General features: G+C 40.6%; 1 protein-coding gene across 5 annotated transcripts in view; it reads left to right on the top strand.

The window, feature by feature from the left end:
* The first annotated feature begins 605 nt into the window (after window positions 1–605).
* Window positions 606–23,935, top strand: part of Grm7 (glutamate metabotropic receptor 7) — a 901,797-nt gene continuing 878,467 nt past the window's right edge. For all 5 annotated transcript variants that reach the window (XM_050148613.1, XM_050148616.1, XM_050148612.1 and 2 more), the window contains exon 1: window positions 606–1,361. In XM_050148613.1, coding sequence (XP_050004570.1) covers window positions 843–1,361 — 519 coding nt within the window. In that variant the 5' untranslated portion in view covers window positions 606–842. The remainder of the gene's footprint in view (window positions 1,362–23,935) is intronic.

Raw genomic sequence — 23,935 nt, forward strand, 5'->3', positions numbered from 1 at the left:
GTCCTGTATTTTTCTGAGCATAAGCTAGCACAAGAGGGCCAGTCACAGAGACTGGGGTCTCCCCTCCTCCTCCGCCCTCTTTCACTGACTGCTTCACTTCTGGACTCCTTCTCTTTCCGCTAGAGCTGAGAGTCAAAGGCTCAGACTAAGGGGCTCCGGATCAGTCAGTCCCGGTATCCCCACCTCATCCCAAGTGTATGTCTGCGGTTGCTAGAACATGGCATGGGTGTTGGTGAACCAGAGGCTTCCATCCCAGAGTTGGGGACAAAAGCTTAGCTATCCTGAAACCCATAGATTCCCTAGGGATCACAAAACTCCCCTGGAGAGGCAACCTCCTTGCTCCCGGGCCACCCACCCATTCCTCCACCCCCCCCCCCTTACCTCAGCACGCAGCCCCTCCCTGCGTGATGATGCAAACCGGTGGGGAGGGCCGGCGCTGGGAAGGGTGGGGAGAGATGGATAGCAAGCAAGGGAGGGAGAGAGAGTGGGAGGAGGAGGAGGAGGAGGAGAGGGAGCCCAACGACCATTTAAAGCGATAGCAATCCCTGCCCTCTCCCCAGTGCTTGGCTGTTGGAGAGCGCGAGCGCGAGCCGCAAGCCGGGAGCGCAAGCTCGGCGCGCGGGCCAGCAGAGCCACAGCGCCAGGTGCCCAAGGCTGGCTGGCGCCCTGGGACCCCCCACCTTCTTCTGCTGCACCTCCTCCGGCTCCCCACCCTCTGTGCCTACAGAAGTCCCCGGGCTTCCCCCAAAGGAGCTCACCTCGAGAAGCCCGGACCTGGGAGAGCCCACCAGCATTCCCTCCAGCGCCGCCGCCTCCACAGCAGCAGCATCCGGAGGAGCGGCATGGTCCAGCTGGGGAAGCTGCTCCGCGTCCTGACTTTGATGAAGTTCCCCTGCTGCGTGCTGGAGGTGCTCCTGTGCGTGCTGGCGGCGGCGGCGCGCGGCCAGGAGATGTACGCCCCGCACTCGATCCGGATCGAGGGGGACGTCACCCTTGGGGGGCTGTTCCCAGTGCACGCCAAGGGTCCCAGCGGAGTGCCCTGCGGTGATATCAAGAGGGAGAACGGGATCCACAGGCTGGAAGCTATGCTTTATGCCCTAGACCAAATCAACAGCGATCCCAACCTGCTGCCCAATGTAACGTTAGGCGCGCGGATCCTGGACACTTGTTCCAGGGACACTTATGCGCTCGAACAGTCGCTCACTTTCGTCCAGGCGCTCATCCAGAAGGACACCTCCGACGTGCGCTGCACCAACGGCGAGCCCCCGGTTTTCGTCAAGCCAGAGAAAGTAGTTGGAGTGATTGGGGCTTCGGGAAGCTCCGTCTCCATCATGGTAGCCAACATCTTGAGGCTTTTCCAGGTAGGGGGGCGCTCCCTTTGGGGAGGAGCATTCTGTGGCTCCCTGCGCTCTAACCTTAAAGGCTGGTTTGGACTTCGTGGGTTGCAGGGGTCAGGCCAGCACTCCGGCATTTCTTCCCTGGAGATCCTGCCGAATCCCTCCCACCCCACCCAAGGAGGTATCTTCCTTGTTTAGTTTACTCCTCTTTCATGTCTTCCCTTGTCCATGCTCCACTCCATCCGACCCGACTTCCCGGATTTATGGTCCCATTTACAAGAAGCAATCTTCGGAAAAACAAGGTTTGCTTTAGAGTGAAATATGGTCGGAAACAGGCTTGTAAAAGTGTCTGGGCTCCTAGGAGAGCAGGTTAGGCACACGGAATATGAAAAATGAGAAGATGCTTTGAAAAAATGGCATTTCTCAACTCCCCTGCTTCCCATGCCCAAGCCACTTAGGAATCCTCGACTCCATGGAAATATTCACGAAGACCTCAAGAAGCCTCTTCTTCAACTAAGGGCTGGGGTTTACCCGCATGTGAATGTTAATTGCCCATCTCTTTGGGGGTGAATTTCCGACCTGTAACCGGTCTCAATCAGAGGCATGGGGTACCCGCCCCACTGGGGAGACCCCGCCTGCTGACGTGATCCCCGCAGAGTTGGTTTCCTCCTGGCAAAATTTTGTTCACCCCCTAAATTGCATTTGCAGTCTTGCCGGTGGCAGGAGATGGGTGATCGGCTAGCTTTCTGCCGCCACTTCAAACCTCAGCTGGGGATGAGCTCATGTTAACTGCGAAATAAAATCGCTTTCACAGACTGCTCCCTCTGCTCTAGTCCCCTCCCTCACTAATGCAGCCCTTCACCCGAATCCCAGGCTCTGAGCTTGGAGACTGAGCCTGCTTTGCTCAGGAACATCAGGGGTGTGCCAGAGGGGCGAGGGGGAGGGTGTAGCTTTCACGTCCTGGGCTCCCAAACCCGAGGAAGGCAGATCCAGGACGATTGAGCAATGGGTCCAACCACCGCAGTGCTCTGGTCCCTGCAGCCTCTGTCCCCGTGTTTCCTCTGCTGCACTGAGTAGAAAAGGATGGCTTTGAGGGTTAGCAATTGAGTTTGGGGAACTCTGTGACCAGGTCTTCCTTATGCTTGTTTCTTTCTGTTTCTTTGTTGGTGAACCTTTGTACCCTCTCCTCGTGGCCCCTTCTCAGTCTCTGTTTCCTTCACTCATTCCCAAGTTCTTACCTCAAGTCAGACCTGGTATGACTTTCCTGATCCTGGGCTTGCTCCCTGTTTGGCGGTAGCCAAATCCCTTAGCTGTGCAAGATGATCCCTTCAGGATTGTGCTGCCCAAAGTCTAAACAGTGATTCCACTAAGGGTGTGAGTTTGATGAGGGGCCTGCTGATGATTGTCAGGCAAGCACAGAACCTGCCTTGTCCCCAGGAGTCGGAAGTTTGTGGTCAAGCAGCAGAGGGGCCCACCTGAAGCTAGTGAGGCCCCTCTGATCAGTGGAGCATCCAGATACTTCCTGCGTGTGTCAGCATGGAGACTTCTTGCTGTGTGCACCCCCCTAAAGTGATCTGAAGGCAGACTTCACTCTAGATTGCTTGCATTCTGGAACAGCCCCAGGCTTTTGTCATGAAAACTCAAAAGAGTTTCCTTCACCTCTGAGTTTGAAGCTGAACACCTTGGGGACAGGGATGCTTGCAGCTGCAGAAAAGATCAAGAGATGAGCTGAGACAAAACCTTAGGATCTGTGGTGTGTGTGTGTGTGTGTGTGTGTGTGTGTGTGTGTAGGGGGTATCCTCCCAAGCCTTGGGGGGGTGGGCTTCTCATTCTGGATTTAACATTTTACTATCAGTTCTCTGCCTGCTTTTCTCCTTAATGGCGTGGACATCATCCCAGTTGGGCCAGTGTGTCTGAAAAAGAGTGAAATATTCAAGTTAAGAAAGTCACTGCAGATGAAGCTAAGGATGCTGTACAAAGGACTCCAGGGGGAGCTGGTTTCTCTTCAGTAGCATTTAAAACTGAGGCAACTTCCAAAGAAACAAATGGCTGGTGTTCTCCCCTCCTCCTTTCTCTGAGCTGGGGAGGGATGGAACTTAATGCCAGTGTGAGCAGAGTGGGTTGGTACTAAAACCATTCAGAGAAAACACTGTCATTTTCCTCTAATTTGCAAATTGCAACTATTCATGTTGGACTGTAGAGCTGAGGCGAAAGAGGCCCCGATTCTCACCTGCAGTTACTGAGACAAGGCTGGCAGTGAGGGAGAGAGATGCTCCAACTTGTGGCTTGTACTGCAAGCTAGGCACAGCAGTTAGTGTGCACCCTATCTTTCTTCAGCCATTCCCTATGTTGAAGTAAGTGTGTGTGTGTGCATGCGTGTCTGTGTGTATCTGTGTGTGCCCATGCGTGCACACACAATATAAACGTGTATCTTCATGTAGTTCTCTATCTTTATATTACACATAGATATCTTTTAGTGGCTTTGTTTCGTGTGGTTTAGAAACCTGTAAGTTCCACTAGTTTTCCAGTTTCTGCAGAATGATTGAAGAGAATAAAGGTAGCATAAAGGTAGGCTCCTTCAAACAGAGGAAGAGAAAAAGATGAGGAGGTGAATCCCCTCTGGGACCACAGGGTTCTGTTCAATTAAAATTATCCTGTATAAAATAAACTTCTTCCAATGATTGGATTCTGAGCTTTACAGTGATTTGAGTTTTCTTCTTTGCTCTGGTCCTTGTGTGTGGCTTTGGGGACCATAGCAAACTGATCGCTTGAGATATGAATTTATAGTGAGATGAGCCTGTAGCCTGGAGGAGGAGGTACTTACAGACTAAATGAGGGGATGTAGAGTGCTGGGGGGCAGGAGGAAGTAATGAGTAGAGATACAACAAATGCTGCTACTGCCTGCACCCAGGGTGGAAACTGTAAAATGCAGATCTGAGCAGGGATGACTACTCAGATGTAAATACTGCCTTTCACTGGGAATTCTCCTCTTACTGGTGTGCATGGCCAGAGATAGTCTCTCTCTCTCTCTCTCTCTCTCTCTCTCTCTCTCTCTCTCTCTCTCTCTCTCTCTCTCTCCCTTGCTCTCTCTCTTTCTTCCTCCCCCTCCTGTATCTTTCCTGAATAGGTTAGTAAATGACCTGTCTGAGAGCAAGAATCAGATCTAGTAGGTCTTTCAAATCCAGGAATTTGAGGCTAATGAAATTAGCTTGTGGCCAGGGCTCTGCCAAGTAGAATTAAATCACAGTAACTGCCCTGCCTTTTCAGGCCCAAAGAAGCATTGGGGAGGAATTTCTGGAGATTTGTTTCTGAGCTTGGGCAGAATAATACTCTCTTAATGCTTAGAGAGATTAAACATAAATTATTACTGATGAGGAGTAACATATTTTTAAAAACTAATCACAGGATAAGGATGGCTTAAAGCGGGGAGGTTACATAATGTGGTGGCCGAAGGATGAATCTCCCCTGAGCAGTGTTTTATAGCCATAACTAAGAAACATTGCAGTGTTGTGAAAGATCATTGTTGATCAAGGATCCTCTGCTACTGACTAACATCCTGATTCTAACGAAATACTATTTTTTTTTTTTTTTTTTTGTGCAATGACATGATCTCGGCTGTGGGCCCAGCATTGCATGTCATCTGTTTCTCTCTCTCTCTCTCTCTCTCTCTCTCTCTCTCTCTCTCTCTCTCTCTCTCTCTGTATGTGTGTGTGTGTAGTTTCTCCCCAAAAAATAACTAGCTTGAGAAACTGTACCCTTACTGAATGTAATAACACAAATCTAAGCCTAGGAACTTTGTACGATAAATGAGGTTTATTTGCAAGTGTGTCAAAGGTTTCCTTGCATTCACTAGAACTTGCATGTAACATTCAGATTTTAGGGCACTACTTTATACTTAGATTCCTACCTTCATTCTCTTTCAAATCAATTTATATGGTGATGTTGTATTACTATAGGTGGTGGGGGCTTCTTTAAAAATAAATTCTAATCTACTCTTTAAATCACGTAAAGATAGGTACCAGTGCCATTTGGAATCATCCCTGACACAGCCTCTGCCTCCACATTTACTGTGTTTTAGGAAATTTACCTAACAGATGGTGAGTGGGAAATTTTTAAAGGGGCATTTTTTAAAAGAGCAGAGAGGGAAGAAATGAAGACGTCCACATGCTATATTTGAAGATACCTTCATGTATATTTTATGCCTAAACAATCCACTTCATTAGAACGTCTCTGGGCATTTTTCTCTGAACAAAATAGAAACAAAGGTGGCATTTAGGTTAATTTCACAGAGAAGAAATTCCAAGTGTTCTGCTTTCAACATATGTACAGGATAAATATGATCTAAAAAGACATTAGGTGTTTTCTAGTGCTACAAATGTCCTTCTTGGTACCATAAATATGTTATTTAATTCTTCATCTTTGTTTTTTTGAAATGTAGTTTCTAGGGGCTGAGACGATGGCTCAGTGGGTAAAGTGATGACTGTGCAAACATGTATACCTTAGTCTGGATCCACCAATCACAAGCCGGACATCATGTGTGTGTCAATGAACTCCAGGGTCAGTGGCCTGGATCCACCAAATACAAGTCGGGCATCTTGGTGTGTGTCAGTGAACACCAGGTCCAGTGAGATAACCTGTCTCAAAAAATTAAGTAGAAAGGTAATTAAAGAAGATACTTACCATCTACTGCTTGTCTCTACACACATGTGGTATGTGCACACATTCTCACACTTACATGAACATGTTCACATGCACACTAAAAAAACATATAGACAGATACGCTCTAGACTCTGGAAATGTCTAATCTTGTTTCGTTTGCTTCAAACTGGCTTTTAGAAAACCCCCATGAAATCATTTTTTTTCCCAGTTCCACTTTGAACTTTTAGTGCCTTGGGAAAACTTTTAACTGCCACTTTTACAGTTTCCTCATTATTAGTCTAGTTCATTGGCCTTATCCAGAGCTTTTCTTAGGTCCTTTCTCTCTGTTTGCTTTTTCCTTAAATCAGCTTACTATACAGTGGGATATATCAAAGCTCTTGTTAGGGTAAAGGATCTTTTAGGTCAGTTTAGCAAAGATCATAAGACATACGGCACTAGAAATATCCAGGATTATACAAGCAGTTAATTCTTTGCCCAACATCCTATCCAATCTTGCCTTGCAATAACTCCAAAACTCTTTGTTAAGGAAGGTGTCAAATAATGACACCTTCTTATGCCCCAGAGTTAAGTCACATGACTCAGGTTACATAAAGTACTAAGTTTAGTTGTGGGCATCTGGGGCTACACATATCAAGATTCTTCCAGAAAGGTTTCTGTCAGAAATAATGGGTACATTGTTATTGCTCCTTAGAAAGTAAAGACTGTGTCCCTCTTAGGGTCCTCCTTGTTACCTAGATTTTCTGGAGCTGTGGATTTAGTTTGGTTTTCCTTTGCTTTACATTCAATACCCACATATGACTCAGTACATACTCTGTTTGTCTTTTTGAGTCTAGGCTACCTCAGTCATCATAGAACCTTCATCCAGTAACTGATGGAACCAAATGCAGAGAGCTACAGCCAAGCACCACACTGAGCTCTGGAATCTTATTGAAGAGAGGGAGGAGGGAGAAGGAATTATATGAACAAGGAAGGTCAAGATCATGATGGGGAAATCTATAGAGACAGTTTAACCAAGTTCATGGGAACTCAGAAATTCTAGACCAACAGCTGCGGAGCCTGTATGGGACCAAACTAAGTCCTCTACATGCAGGAAACAGTTGTGTAGATCGGTCTATTTGATTGGCCCCTACCAGTGAGACCAGCATAAGCATGACCAGGACCTGGTGCATGAACTAACTTTCTGGAGCCTGTTCCCTAGAGTGGGATGCCTTGCTCAGGTTTGATACAGCAGGGAGGGGCTTGGTCTTATCTGAACTTAATATGCCAGGCTTTATTGACTCCCCATGGGAGACCTTAGCCTTTGAAAGGAGTGGAGGGGGATAAGCTGGAGGGAAAAGAGGAGGTGGGAGGGAGAATTGTGGTTGGGATGCAAAATGAATAGTAAAATAAAAAACGTTCCGGGACGAGGGCATTGCGAGGTAGAGTGCCTGTTGGATGGAGTATCTACACACACACACCAGGAGTTTTTCTAACACCGAACCTCCAAAGTCCGCTGTATCTGAATCTAACTGAATTCCTGAATTTCTAGAATATGTAGAAAATGCCTTTTAAAAATGGGCTATCAAGACATCTCAGCTAGTAAAAACTTTCCCCTTCAAGCCTGGTAACTTGAGGTTGAAAGCATGTAAAAGTGGAAAGAAAGAACAGTCTCCATAAAGTTGTTCTTTCTCCTCCACAAGGGCACTGTGGTACATAGATCCACATGCATCATGTACACACTCACACAGAGACAGACAGGCATTTTAAAAGTAATTAGAAGAATGACAATTATTGTCCTTGAATTGAGTTTGATTTTTGCTACCTGTAGTGGAAGACAGCTATTTTCCTGTAGTGACTGGCATTCATTAAGCTAAAATTAGTATGTGATTTTGCTCTTATGCCCATATTTGAATGTTCAAAAGCATTGTATTCTTCCTCACTCTTCCCAACATGAGAGCTGGTTGCAGTTGGGATTAATGTTTGCAATTGCTTCTTCCCTGTCTCCATGCAGGTGAGAAAGAAGGCAGATACTTTGGATGCAAACAGTAACTGTAGGCCTCCTCTTGAGGAGCTGTGGAGCCACACTCAGTTCCTTTCATTAAAGCAAATCTTTTGTTGATATCCCTAGGGCACAGAAGCATTTTCATTCCATAATGGAGTACAAAGTATATTAAACTACCGTGTCCCTGTGCAGTAAGCAACGAGGCTGACTCCACTCCTCAGCCCCTCTGACTTTAAATAGGTAATTAAGAAGAGTTTTGCAAACTCATGTTCCCAGCAAGTAAAATGCATGCATGATCAGTATTTAGCAGGACAATTGTGCAATTTAAAATTAGATTAATTAATTAATGGGCCTTTGGTTGAACTGACATAACAGCATAGATGTTGCTAGGTTTAAAAATAAATAATTCCTTCTAAAAGAAAATATTTATCTGAGGAAAGTATCATTGCATGATTCTTAAAAGTAGGAGATTTTCATGTCTAACCATTAGCTTAATCACTATATTTACTATTAAATATTTCCTGAGTTAAGTTGCTGTAACATAACTTCAAAAAAATGTTTGTGACTTTACAATGTTATGGGTTATGTATCACATTTTGTGAGAAATTTGAATTTACTTTCAATATTGGTAGTGATGGTAGTAATTGTTTGAGTTCTCAGGATGAGTCACTGTGCCATGTACTTCCAAGAATGTCATCTCATTTGGTTGCCACAGTAGTTCTGTATGCCCATATTGTTAGACTACTATGCATTTGAAAAAACGGGATTCTTGCAGCCCAAAGTCACCTACCTCGTTGACAGGCAAAGTGTGTTCAGACTTAACATTTTTTTTCTGTTAAACCCTAGGTAATGAATCACTCTTCACAGTGTTCAGTTATTATGCAAATGCATAAAAGCCCAAAAATAAGTATGTACTTCTTTACCTTGAAATCATGATAGCTTAATAATAGCAACATTGTCAATTGCTTACCTAGATCTGTTTGTAAATAATGGACACATTTATAAGGCAATATTGGGTAGACCCCTAGAAAGTTAACACACAACCTCTTGTCACCCAATGAAAGATGTCTCTTCTCTAATATTCAACCAAGAGCTAGGCATGTGGACATAAATACACAGTAAATGTCTCTTATTAAATAAATGAGAAAAGATGCTTCCTCTTCTTCCAATTCAGTGCCTATCATTATGGATTGTGACGCCTTGTCCTAGACTTTATTTCATTCACTCCACTCTCTCAAGATTTCAAGTGATGAAATCCATCATTCAGATACATGCGCAAAGTGAGGGGACTGTAGTAATACAATTGCTGAAAGTCAGGTTGATGGAGCGCAGGAAGTACATTCTAATAAATGCAACACTAATGTTTGTGTGGGCCGTGGATGGAAGGGTAGGAATTTCCAGTTTAATGGATTATTTTGCCTCTTGCTCAGAAAGTGCTGAAGCTTAATAGTTTTATAATTGGTCATTTGCAGAATTCTCCATCTCTGGGTGTTGTGCTTTCTTCATGGTGCAGCTGCTGCTGCCTGTTTTGGGTGCTGATAGAAGATGTCAGCTAAGTCACATAGAAAGGCTTAGCCCATCAGCAATACTGCTTAGAGGAGGCTATTTCTGTTTGTTAAAATAGAGATCAAGCATTTTTATTGTGTTTTATACTGGACTACTGTGAAGGCAACAGTTCAGGCAGACATCACAGGAAAGGTTCTCATTAGAAAGCCCTTCCTATCTCTGGTCGTTTGTACAAGATTGGATACTCAAGTTGAGGAATTAGATATAAGTTTAAATGTATATATCCCACCCTTTTTTCTCCTGATTTACTCAAACAAGAATTACTCTTACCATCAATGACTGTATCTTTCAAAGGAGCATAGTAAATATATTCCTGGGCCCCCAAGGTGGCTTAGCAGATATACGAACTTGCCTCTGAGGCTGATGACCCTAAAGATCCCTGGAATCCACAGGGCAAAAGGGTGGATTCATTCCAACAACTTGGTATCTGACATTTGCATAAATACCGAGGCATGCATACACCCCCACACGTATATGTGTCTATACATTACATTATACATATAATAATAAATAATTTTAAACCAATAGCTATCTGATGGTGTAATCGTGAAAATTGCATGGAATGGGTATCTAAATGTACTGAGTTTAATATGCCTGGTGTGTTCAGTGAAATTTGTTATAGTTGCCTGTAATTAAGTATTACTTCTACCAAATAATGATGATTGGTAAATTTGGTACAGAGTACCTATAATAACAATGGCTTGTTTCAGTCTTTACTCTGTGTTTTACTGGAGTATCTCTATAATACCATTTATACTGTATTATTTATAGACACATATATGTGTATGTGTACACTTAAATATATGCATACACATATATTCACATGCATACATATACACACATACAGAGAGATTTTAATAATTGACCTTGAGATACAATTCAATTCAATAAAACAGTTTGGTACATTGATGAAAATTAATTATAAATTCTATGAAGTTTTAAATTTTTTCTCTCCTTTCTCTCCATTTATTTCATACAGTTTTATCTTGAAGACAGTATCTCAATATGCTGTCCTAGATGACTTGAATCTTACAATGAACATCAGGCTGACCTTGAACTTTCTCAGCTGTTCTCTTGCCTCTACCCACAGAGTAGTGAAATTACAGGCATGTATACTCTCCTCCAAATAATTTCATTGTTTTAGGATTATAGAAGAGTTAATAGTGGCTATCATTCACGTTTAAGTTCAAATTCCATTGCAATAGTTAAGTGCTTTCAGCTTTACTTCTGCTTTTTCTATCAGTAATTTTACTCCCAGATATTTACTAAGGCTCTACTGTGTACATCTCCAACTATTGGTCTTTCCATTTAAAAAGTGTGAGGTCTCTCTCTCTTTGTCTATAAAACATCTCTCATGGAAACAGGTGAATGCTATAGCATATTAACAATCCAGCAGTGTGCAAAAATAATGAAGAACATGATAAATACTGCTTAATCAATACTGGGGTAGAGATATAAAGGAGGGTTCTAATTATAAATATGATATTCAGGATAGAATTAAAAGTTGATATTTGAGCAATGACTGGAAGTCAGACTTGAGCAAGCAGATATCTTTTAGAGGAACACAGCTGCCCAGCAGTTGGAATGACCACTGTCACAACTGCTAAGGCAGAATCATGGCACTGACATATTGAATTATGTCATGGGGCAGAAGAAACATAAGTCAGATTGGGGGTCAAAGCTGTAATGAGCAGATGATAAAGTCCTTGACATTCTTACAGGATTTTTTTTTCTGTAAACATAGGCAGGCAGTGGTGGGATTTTGAACAGAAGTGTGGAATGACCTGCTGTCAGATTCAATAGGCTAACCATGTCTGTAGGTTAAGGATGAGAGCCAAGAGCAGAGTCAAGAAGAACAGGTAGGAAGGAGAAATAGGTGGCCTTGGGCTAGTAGTTTCACTCGGGATGCTACCACAAGAGGCTTCAAGGAGACTTGTGTTGAATTTTGAGATAAGATTTCCTAGAGAGTAAAAAGTTAGATATGAAAGCAAGAAAGGAGAAAAGGTTGAGCCCAAGATGTGGAACTCGAACATCTAGAAAAGTGAGATTATCATGGAGCTGTAAACAGTGGATTAAGTAAAGCAGTCTGAGGGATTCAGAATCAGCTTTCAAAAATAGAATATTTAAGGTGCTTGATCTCCGAGCGGAGATGTCGAATGCACAATTGGATATGTAAATCTGGGGTTCTGAAGAAGGATTGAGATTAGCGAGGCAACTGTCTAAACTACAGGTACCATATGTGCTCAGTGCTAGGGCACTGTATGTTGTATGATCCCCAGGATATCAACAACGACAAAGGTACTATCACAGTGTGAATATTTAGAAGGCACATTTTACTTTTCCATCTCCCCTCCCCCGTAATAGTTGTTTTTCTCATTGTTGTGGTAAGATGCCTTAATAATGCAACTTAAAGGAGCAAAGATTTATTTCCTCTTACACTCCATTGTGGATTATAGTTCATTATGTCCTGATGACAACATCTGTCAGTGATGTCGTTCAGTGATGATGAGATGAACGCCCTTGTCCTGTTTGCTTACTTCTTTTCATTGGTTGAGAATCAAACTTGGGAAATGGTACCACCCTCCTTTAGAAATGGTATCAATCTCTGTTACCTAATCAAGATAAACCCTCACAGGTATGCTCAAAGGCTAAATGAATATCAGTAATCCCTTAGAGGTGTGCCTGGAGGCTTGACAAACAACACTATCATAGTCTCTGTTAATATAATTACAACCCTATTTTATAAGGCTTATTGTATTTGGGTTTCAGTCTAATTCATAAGTATTTTGTATTCTAATATTTGTCATCATTTTTTATACCTCACCAAAGACAGTTGAGAAATTTCTGATACACATGTTGAAGTTAAAAGAAAGTTATCTAAGCATTCAAGAATGCACTTGTAAAATATCCACGTGAATACTTACTTTGTACAATTCTACAAGGAATTTCATGTCTTTGCTTAAATTTAATTATTACATTCATTTTTATTTATATTTTGGTGTAAGAGATGGACCCCAGGGCTTTGTGCATGGTAAGCACACACACTAACTACTCTTAAGCCACACCCACAGCTTTTCATTTAACAATTTAAAATTTTAGCTACTGATTTATTTTTATTTCATATGTGTGAATGTTGGTCTGCATGTATGTATGTGTAACACATGTGTGGCTGATACACCTCCAGGCCAGAAGAGGGTGTTGCATCCAGTAGTACTGTAATTATAGAATGTTTGTAATGTTTGGGTAGTGAACTCAGGTATTCTGCAATAGGAGTCAGTGTTCTTAAATGATAAGTCATCTCTCCAGTCCCCAAAATCACCTTTTAAATGGAAAATATAGTTCAGATAAATTTCATTTTATGGGTTTAAAACTTGTGTTAGATATTAGATACATGAAAGCTACCAAATGGCTTCTGGCTATACCAAAATCATGTTTATTCATTCATTCAGCTACCAGATTTTGCTGTGAGCATGCATTGTACTCAAAATGCATGACTGTGCTGTTGCTACACATCTATAATTTTATTTTAACACTATCATTATGTAAGGTATATTTCAATTGTAATTATAACACATTTCATATCAACACATCCATTTTTAGTGTTAGGGGGAGAGCAGCATGTAGTGAATTTTATCAAAATACAGCATCTGAGGAACAGACAGAGGGTAATTGTGTAATTCTCTATTCATTATAATTTAGTTGGATGGAGGTAGCATAATAGAATTAAGACAAAAAACTACAGCCACACATTGAAGCATCATGGTTCCCTCTCCCTCTCATGCCACCCTTTCACATTTGAGATTAAATATTTAACATATTTTATGCATAAATCCTGAAAAGGAATAGAAGACAAATGGCAGGATTCAGATAGAAAAGTTAATCTACAGAAATGTGATTTGGAGATTTTGTAGCTTAAACTGAAACCACTGCTTTCTAGAAGAGATAAGTTTCAGTGCCAAGCCTGCTTTTCCACCAGCCTCCTGGGGGCACATGTTTACTGCCTACCTTTTGCTTGCTGATTATTGATAACTGATTAAGAAGTGTAACAGAAGATGGCATCACAAAGCAAATAATTTGTGTTGAAATGATCCCTATTTCTTCATCTGCCACTAGTCAAGCCTTCTCTCAACACTTCCTTGAATTTGTTTGACACTGGAAGGCAATAATGACTTTTGTTAATTGTGATTGTTATCTCAATGAGAAGCACTAGACCATGCAGTTAAAGTATAGGTGCTAGCTGGAACTAGTTTTGCATGTTTACAGCCCCAGCTCTATATAGCCTGAGATGGTAATATGGTGAGTTCAGGGACAGCATGAACTACACAGTGAGACACTGTATTAAAAGAGTTTAGTTAAACATAGCTGATCTCGCTCTTTTGCTAATCATGTTAGCTTGAGTACTCACCTGAATATCTAGGACTCACTATCCCTACCATCTCTAGTAATATTAGTTCTATTATTAGAAGATTTAAGTCTTATGTATAATGATTCATGTCAGATACTTAGTTCAATGCTCATAGCATATAATGTGTCATTAATGGTGTTGGTTTTACTCTTAAATTTTGGGGCCTTATTGAATTATCCTGCACTCACCCTCACCATGTGTATGTACCAGGGTTGGGTTGNATTTAAGCATCACACTAACAGTAACAGGCTGCCACAGACACTGCTGTTTTTTGAAATAGTTCCTTGTTTGATAGGAGAATATGGGTGCAGAAGCAGAGCAGAATTAAAAAGATTCAAATATCTCACTTCTTCAACTGAAGAACTGAGTACAGTATCCAGGCCTCAGAATGAGAATAGAGCCAAGAGAGAATGTATGTCTAATATTATTCTTTAGTCATTGAGCAGCAGCCAATGAGATAGTATTGCTGTGCTTTCATCATATTGACTATATAATCTTAGATGTTGTCACCTCTCTATGCCTGAGCCTATATCTAAAAGAAAATAATATTAAGATAAATTATATGCTGTTTCTATGAAGAAAAAAAAAGGCACAAATGGCTTGGCATAAGTAAATAGTCGATAAATGTTCCGAATGCGACCACATCCACCACCAGTATTTTCACTAAGTAGATGAATGCATCTAAAATCCTTCCCTTCTAAAGTTCCACACAGTCATGGATAGTTAGCCTACCTTTCTAAAGCTGCATGAATTGAGAAATCCTTTAACCATGCCTCACTTGGAGCCAGGGCTTGTACCAGTACCACCATAACTATCACTGTCACCCTCACCATACTCACCTTCCTCTCAACATTCCCCTAACCATACTCAGAGCTTCCTTTCTGTTAAATAACCATCAAATCTATCTGCTTCATATCATTTTGTTCTCCCACTTGTGTTGGAGAAATCATTGCTTTATATAGATAAAGACACCGAGGCATTGAGATAAGCAGCATAAGTCCCTGTAAGACAAACAGAACCAGGATGTTCCATCTCCTGCCTCTACGACCTCAAGAGGCTGTCACTCTTGTACTGCACCTTGTTAAGAAGTTAGTCTTTCAGCCACTCCTGTAGGGCTAGAGAAGATACTGGTCCCTGGATCTTTCTACTGGTTGTCGGATGCTAGCTTCAGTACCAGAAGGTGAAGGGAACCACTTCTATGACTGAGAGGGGCCCACTCTCTTCATCCGATCCTCTATCAAGTAACGGTCATTCTGCTTCCTTCTTTGAAGTCCCTACATGTTCATTAGGCACTTAACCTTGATCTTTTAGGATTTTTAAATTCCCGGCACTGACTCATCTGCACTATTTAAAGTTAATTTATCTGAGGTCAAGTGTGGGGTCTTACTCATCCTAAGAACTCTCATCTCTGGTGGCATCTGACTCCAGACGTTTCATCCTGCAGGGCTTCTGCAAACATTTATTTGGGTTTTGTTGAACTGTTCTCATCGAGGGCACAGGAAAAGTTTGATAGAAAGCACTTTTGCTGATTGGAAGCATTCTAAATGAATTCATAGATTTAAAAAAAAATAAAGCTGTTACTGGCTTCCTGATTCTAGAAACATTATTTTGTCCTTTTAGATCACACATAGGTTGAGCATACTTAACTGAAATAAATTATATCTGAACATGTTCCCAAACATGAAACTTTTAGTATGTATGTGTGCTTGTGCTTTGGCAATGTGTATGTGTATTAGTGTATGACTGTGAGCTTGCTTGTATCATGGTACACCTGTATAAGTATGAGGGCAAACGTGGGTACAGCTGGTTACCACTACCTTTATTGAAACAAGACCTCTTCTCTTTATTGTTTCCAGCCATACTAGGCTAGTTGGCCAACAAGTTTTTAGGAATTCTCCTGACTTACCTTCTATCTTGACATAGGAACACTGGGATTATAGAAATGTCCTGCTGTGTTGGGTTTTCACTTGGGTTCTGAAGGTTTGAATTCAGCTCCCCATGTCTGCACTGCAGGTCTTTTACTCCCTGTGGTATATCTCCAACCTAACACCTGAAACTTTTTGAGTACCAATATATTGTCAGAAGTGGGAATTTCTATCCATCTTCATGTGACTAGTTACAGTCAGATTGTTCGCACATTCAGAATACTTTGTGAAATCATCTTCAAGTTATTCATAAGGTGCATATGAAACATAAGTGAATTCCATGCTTAGACTTGGGTCCCACTCAGCCAAATAATTTATTTTGTGTATGCAAACATTACAAAATCTGAAAAACTAATTGAAAATATGAAAGAATTCATAAGTGTTTCAGATGAGAGATTTTTACCCTGAATTTCTTCTTGCCTTGTGGAAGCCACCTACTGATAAACCCGAGTACTCTTTATCAATCCTAGGAGTAGTCACCTTTGGCAGCTTAGCTCATTGACTAAATCATTGACTAATCCATTTACAATGACATCATTTGATTATGGCAGAGGTAGAGTGTGTTTGGAAGGTGCATATTAAACAGGAAAATTGGTTTTCTGAAAAGGTAGCACAGTGAGTTACAACTGTTCCAACTTCATTCACCTTCCCTCAGTTAGCATGCATTTATTTATTTACTTTATATAATTTTTGATATATGTTTATTTATTTTCTGTGCATGTCCATGTGTGATATATGGTATGCATATATATGTATACATGTATCGGTACTCATGCTACAATGTGTGTGGGAACATCAGAGGACAAGTTTCAGAAGTCATTTCTCTTCTTCTAACATCTTGGTCCTGGGGCTCAAACTCAGGTTGTCAGCCTTGGTGGAAATTTTCTTTTCACGTGGGCCACCTTGAACGTCACACTCAGACACAGACACAGACACACACATGCACACACACACACACCTAGTTAAACTGTTGGTAATTGTTTATTATAGTGGGTATGCGTGTTCCACATGAGTGTTGAACCTCCTGGAGCTGGAGTAACGGGAGTTTGTCAGTCATGTGATATGTATGCCATGAGCTGAAATCAGGGCCTCTGAAAGAGCAGTGAACATAGTTAAACTATGAGACATCCCTCTGGCCCTAAATTTATTTATTTTTGATATATAACTTCAGTATGTATAATCCCAAATGTCTTGAACTTGTGGCAGTTTTCCTGCCTCTGCTTTCTGAAAGCTGGATCAGAGGGTGTATTATCATACTAGGCTCTCGCATTAATTTTAATGGGCAGAGAATGAGGGGGATCAATGAATGGAGAAAAATCGTTATCGCACAATGCAAAAAGATCTTCTGGGTTGGACACAGTGCCTTGGGCGTTTGCTGTTTCTCATGTCTGTCCCACATTAATACCTGCTGCTGCCATGAGTACTTGCTAGGTACAAGGTCTTTGACAGACTCCCGTGACTGGATTTTGTCACTTAATTCCCTGACATATAATGAAAACTGTGCTACCGCAGAGTCTCAATCTGTACATGTGGGACTGAGTTTCACGTTAACATATGATGGAGGTGGACTTTGAACTTAGGTCTCTGTGATCAACAAATCAGAAGTTCTTCCTGATTTAAAAATTGTATGGCTTGATGAGGGTAGATTAAATATTTTGTATATGTTCTACAGGCCTTTTAATAATTTAGTCTTACTACAAGAGGTAGGAGGTGTAAAGAATTCCATTCTAATAAATATTATTGTCTTTGGATATGAATAAGGTTTATTTTATAGGAGCGTTTGATGCCTTCATGCTTTCATTGATATAAAATGTGCAAAGGCTCTCTGATGAAGTTGGTATAGTCATCAGTCTGATCACGTAGATGTCCAGTTCAGGCCATATTAATTATTGTTAGGTCTTAGGAACCTATTCTTCATCCCGGATCACCTTAACCAGTCTTAATACAATGGAAGGTGCTAGGAAGTAGAAAAAGAAAAGATCTGAGTAAATTGGGAGCATGCAGACCTTGGGAGAGGGTTGAAGGGGAAGGGAAAGGCAGGGAGAGGAGAAGACAAAAATGTAGAGCTCAATAAAAAAATCAATTAAAAATGGAAGGTGCTTAGTCCTATGGCAAATTGATATACCATACTTTGTTGATACCCATGTAAGGCCTGTCCCTTCCTGAATAGAAAAGAGGAGGAGTGGATACGAGGATCTTGGGGAGGTTAGGGCAGGGAATGGGAGGGGAAGAGGGAAATAGCAGTTAGGCTGAAAAATGAATAAATTAATAATATTTTTTTTTACAAAAAGGAAAATGTGCATAGGCATTTTAGTACATTGGGACAGAGCGGCGTACTTCACTTCTCAACCTGATTCTCCCTCAACAATTAGGTGTTCTTAGGCTAATTTACCTGCTATATGGTGATCTTGATCCTGGGAGATTCGCTGCTCTCAGACTGATCCCACTAAGATGCACACATAAGCACTGCATTCTATAGTTTTTCAGTGAATTTGGATCCTAGGACTTTTTATCAAATGAACATGATTTGAGTCTAGGAAGTAGTTGTATTCATGTGTTCATTGTTCCTCTGTACAAAGACATCAGATTTTATCAGTCTACATCTACCTGCCATTGTCCACTACTTTTTTATATTTATTTATTTATCTATTTATTTATTTATTTATTTTATATACTAACCACATTTTCCCCTCCCTCCTCTCCTCCTTTTCCCTTTCCACCCCCTCTTTACTACTCCCTCCCACCCATTTCTCCTTCACTTTCATTCAAAACTGTGTAGGCCTTCCATGGGAGTCTACAAAGCATGGCATATCAAGTTGAGGCAGAACAAAGCTCCTTCCCCCTCGCAATGAGTTTGGGCTAGGCATTCCACCATAGGAATGGGTTCCAAAAAGCCAGCTCATGCATCAGGGACAGGTCATGGACCCACTGCTAGGGGCCCTACAAAAGACCAAGCTACATAACTGTCATCCATATGCAGAGAGCCTAGGTCAGACCCATGTCAACTCCCTACCTTGATCCCACTGCTAGGGGCCCCACAAAAGACCAAGCTATATAACTGTCACCCATATGCAGAAAGCCAAGGTCAGACCCATGTCGACTCCCTAGCTGTCAGTCGAGAATCCATGAGTTCCTACAAAATCAGGTCAGCTGTCTCTGTAGGTTTCCCTGTCACTGTCTTAATCTGCCTTAGTCATATAATCCTGTCTTCTCCTCTTTAACTGAACTCCCAGACCTCAGGTCAGTGCTTGGCTGTGGATTTCTGCACCTGCTTTCATCAGTTACTGAATGAAGGTTCTATGATGACAATTAAGGGAGTCACCAATCTGATAACAGGGGAAGGCCAGTTCAGGCATCCTTTCCACTACTGCAAAGTCTTAGCTAGGATCATCCTTGTGGGTTCCTGGGAGTTTCCCTGGCACCAGGTTTCTCCCTAGCCCCATAATGCCCTCCTCTATCAAGATATGCCAATTACTGCTTCTTTAAGCACAAGTGCCTCCCATCTCCAGTGTGGTTAAGAACTCGTCAATGACCCGGTTGCCCAGTAACTCATAGTAATTCTCTTATTGGAAAAAGCAATGGCTTTTTTTTTTTCAAATATGCTTCTTGAAAACCCTACAAGATAGACTTGACTCTTCATTATTGAAATAGTGGAAAATTATAATTTTACAATTCATGGGGGGAAATCATAGGCAATAGGAAGCCATAGGACAATTTCTTTCATCAAAAATAAGTTTGATGATATTAATGAAAGTACTATTTTCAGTTAAAACTATCTTCTCCTAGAAAATAGGAATGTAACTGTGAGTAGATACCTAGGGACACATATATTTCTAGTAATAGTCAATTAGATTAAATCCTGTAACTTACCTTTTTTATTCAAATTTGTGGTTATATTTGAAGGAAACATTTTTTCAATTTCTACATAAAATTACAGTTATTTAAGACCAACATTGTCTGTCATAAGTGCCTTTGAGCAGTTTAATCTGTAATAGCCTCAGAAGAATATGATTACAAACTTACCCTCGTAAACACACTTGAAATTTTAATTATTTACAATTATTTCATACTTATTTACATTAGCCAATTTTGAAAAGTAAATATTTAATTGTGTTTGTTTCTCTTTTTCTGACTGAAGATGGCAAACACTGACTGAGAAACAAGGCATTAAAATTAAAAATGCATTATCTGAAATGTTTAGAACTTGGTAAATGACAAAAATATTCATATTATTAAACTTCTGAAGCTGCTTTTTCACGAGTGGTGTTTCCCTCCCTGGAGTAATTCATCTTAAGGATCTGCTGAGGCTTTGGGAGGAGGTGTTATAGTGAGATGTTGCTATTCTGTGTCTGAAACTGTCCTCTGTACTAGAGATTCTGGATGTGGATATAGAAAGAAATGGCAATTCCAATCGCGATGACAAATCCTCTTCCACAAGGGAGAAAACAGAGCAGGAAATCACTTAATATGAATGTCAGAGATGGGGCTGGGAAGATAAAACACTTGCCATACAATCATGGGGTTGTGTGCTCAGATCAACAGATTCCTAGCACCCTCCCCTGAAAAGAGCTAGACACTATAGTGCACATCTGTACTTCTGGTACTGTGAAAGAAGAGCCATGCAGTCCAGGGAGCTCACTGACCATCCAGGCTAGCCTTATTGTAGAGCTCCCCCATTCAGTCAGAAATAATATTTCCAAACTAAAGTTTAAAATAGCCAAGGTAGTCATCTGAGACAGAGCTCTGCCCTCCACACACACGGGCATGCACACGTACACACTCACATGAACACACACAGCACGAACACATATGTACAAACAATGGTTTTACTCTCAGAAATTCTCATCCTTTAGTATAATAGAAAATCACTCGGCAAACTTGTCTTATCAGCACATTCCACTCTCTCTTCTCCAGATATACAGATGTACACAGTATTTGATTAACTTGAGGAGATCCTCACACTGTTATCTCAGTTTATACTTGCCCTCCAACTTTAGACTGAGTCCAATGCCATGTAAAATTCTTGCTAAGAATGAGTGTTGGGCTCTACCCCCAGAGGTGTGGGTCTAGTAGGTTTAAGTTTCTCAGCAGCACATAGATGCCTTTGAACTAGTGACCACACTTTGAGAAAATGCAATTGACAGACATTTTTTTTCAGTGGAAGTTTAAGGGGTTATGAATAAGTTGTCACACAGAACCTCAGAAGAATAAAAGGCCTTTATCCCAACTGCTTAAAAGCCACAATAAATGTTATAACTTATTAAGCATTAAGATTAATACATTGTCTCCCACAGTACCCCACTTAATGTTATAAATGTTTTAGGTAGTTATTCTTTACTGTCCCCTTTACTGGATCCAGAGTTGATGTGCCTAAAACAACTAAGAAGTAAGAGATTAAGAATTCAAATATAGTAATTCTGATTGCCAAGTCCATATTCAGTATTGCTTTCAATTGATAAATAATAATTGTCTTGCATTTATAGAGGAAATCATGTGGATAGTTAAATTAGGGTAATTAGTGGACCTATGACCTCACTTACTTGATCCTTTGTGGAGATACTTTTGAGATTCAGTCTCTAACTTATTCTGTTTTAGAGTCTCTCTATTCTTAACTGATTTGCTTTACTTACAATGTTTAACCATTCTCTGTATAGACCCAGATCAAGTATTCTCCATGTGGGTTTCAGACGCATAAATAAAGTTAGAAGGGTAAATGCACATAAAATACTAGTAGTTTGAAAGTTTTATGGAAAGAACGTTTGCTTCTAGAGCAACAGGCCTCTTCTTCTACTCAATCTAAGCATTTCTGACTAAAGAGTTAAAAGAGGAATAGAAATGTGGGTTTCTGGTGGGGGAACCGGTGTTGCAATTCGGTGTTCATTTGTAATGGCTTTGCCTTAAATAGGAAGTTTAATACAAATGACTGTCATTAATTCCTTTTGTGATAAGTTTTGTGTAAGATCAGCTGCTGAAAGGACTGGATCCCTCTGTCCTGTCTTCTTGCTCCTTAGTGTGGTTGCTACTTTACTGTTCCCATAACTGGAAGGTAACTTGGAATCACACCCATTTCAGAAAGAAAATAAAAAAAATAGAATTAAAAAACAAGTTGTAAGTTAAAGAGTTAGTTATCTGCCAGGCAGTGGTGGCACATGCCTTTACTCCCAGCACCAGGGAGGCAGAGGCAGGTGGATCTCTGTGAGTTCAAGGCCAGCCTGGTCTACAAGAGCTAGTTCCAAGATAGGATCTAAAACTGCAGAGAGACCTTGTCTCAAAAATCCAAAAAAAGAAAAAGTCAGTTTTCTGCCCCAATGACCATCATACTTCAAGCTTTTAACCCCACTATTCATAGTAAGGGTTGGCAGTGCAAACCTTAGGAATATATAGGGGCTGTTAAACCAAGTGTGAAAGCAAGGGGTGTATTAGTTATATAAGACAGTGTGTCCTATCTCCCTAGAATTACTCCCAGTCACCCAAAGAAAATCCCACTGAACTGTTTTAATTCATATATTTAACTGTAAAGACTGATGGGAAACGCCTTATCTGTAAATAGCCTCTTAGGAAGGATACAATCATATAATTATACAACTCCCTAGGGAACCTCTTTCTTCTAAAATCTCTTAGAAAAATATTCAAGGTTAAGGGCAGTTTGATCTTAATTTAGAACTTGCAGTTGATTATCCCAGAATGACATCCTTTCTCTGCAGATGTTCTGTCATGATTAAGAAAGTTCTAGAAGAAGTTAACAAATTTTTTAGTGTTCACAAGTAAACAATATGAACCTTTCAGAAATAAAATGCATTGAGAGTACAAAAACTACAAGACTGTTACATGTTCTTTTTCCACATTTTCACAACTTCACTCTCTAGAATATCTTCTTGAACACATCTGTTTGCTTTTATCTGTTTCTTTCTGCTTGATCTGTTTATTTGTAAGAATTCTTCAGTATTTTACCTTTCATTCTATTTTCTGGTTCTATGTACCCTGTTTTATCTCTTATTTGAATTGATTTTTTAAACTGGGGAAATCCACTGTGGTCCCCTGCCTGCAACCCAATACTCAGCAGAACTGTAACCCTAGTATTTAGGAGATTGACAGGTCCCAAAACTGAGTGGTTTTCACAATGAAATTCTTCCAAAATAAATGAAAAAAAAAAAAAAGAGATCACACCTAAAATGTAATGAACCACAATTTCTCTGGAAGCTAAAGAACTTGCCTGTGTGTGGGGGAAATAGAGAAAGTAATCGTCCTAATATGNGTAAGTGTCTGTGGTATGACACATAAGGAGCTTATTGCTTGTTTACTAGTATTTAGTGTGAACTTAGCTTCTCAGTTGTCTGCAAAGTGACTACAGAGTCTGCTGTCTTCAACATATGCATCTAAATTTGTCTCAGAGGAGAAAGGAGAGAATGAATTCCAGGAACATGAATTGTTCATATTTTTTCAGGGAAGGGGCAAATAGTTACATGGTAACAATCTAATACAAATGGAGATGTGCTACTTGGTGCTAGAACTGTCCCTATAATGTGGAGGGGATTCTAATGTATTGTACACATTTGGTGAGCCCTGTTGCAGAAAGATATAAGCCTCATAGAGCAGAGCAACGTGTCTGTGTGTGTGTGTGTATGTGTGTTCATAATAAGCACAGTATAATATTATTCTTGCATGCTTCTATCTTATCAAAAAGCCACTGATCCAATTGCCTGTTATCCCAATATTTCTTGGGTCACAGTGATTGCTATTTTCCTTCACTTGCCATGCTCATACTTTAGGGTCACTGGAACGAAAGTTTCAAGAAATTATCCAAAGTCTCTATTCATGTGGAAAAGGGTTCAGGCACTAATGTTTTTGCTCCAATTTTAATTTTAAATAATAAATTTATGGGAAATACACCTTTAAATAGTGCAAGAAAAGCACTAATTTTTTCTTTGTACCAATAGCTGGAGCAAAGTTACTCAACTGGAAATAATTTCACCTACAATCTGATCCAGAATATACAATAATTAGAGAAATAGAGAAATCTTTTTGCTCAAAATAATTATTTTTAAAATTATAAAAGTAGCCT

This window comes from Alexandromys fortis, unplaced genomic scaffold, assembly GCF_014885135.2.
Source record: "Alexandromys fortis isolate MF-2015 unplaced genomic scaffold, M_Fortis_MF-2015_v1.1 scaffold_59, whole genome shotgun sequence".
Taxonomy (NCBI): domain Eukaryota; kingdom Metazoa; phylum Chordata; class Mammalia; order Rodentia; family Cricetidae; genus Alexandromys; species Alexandromys fortis.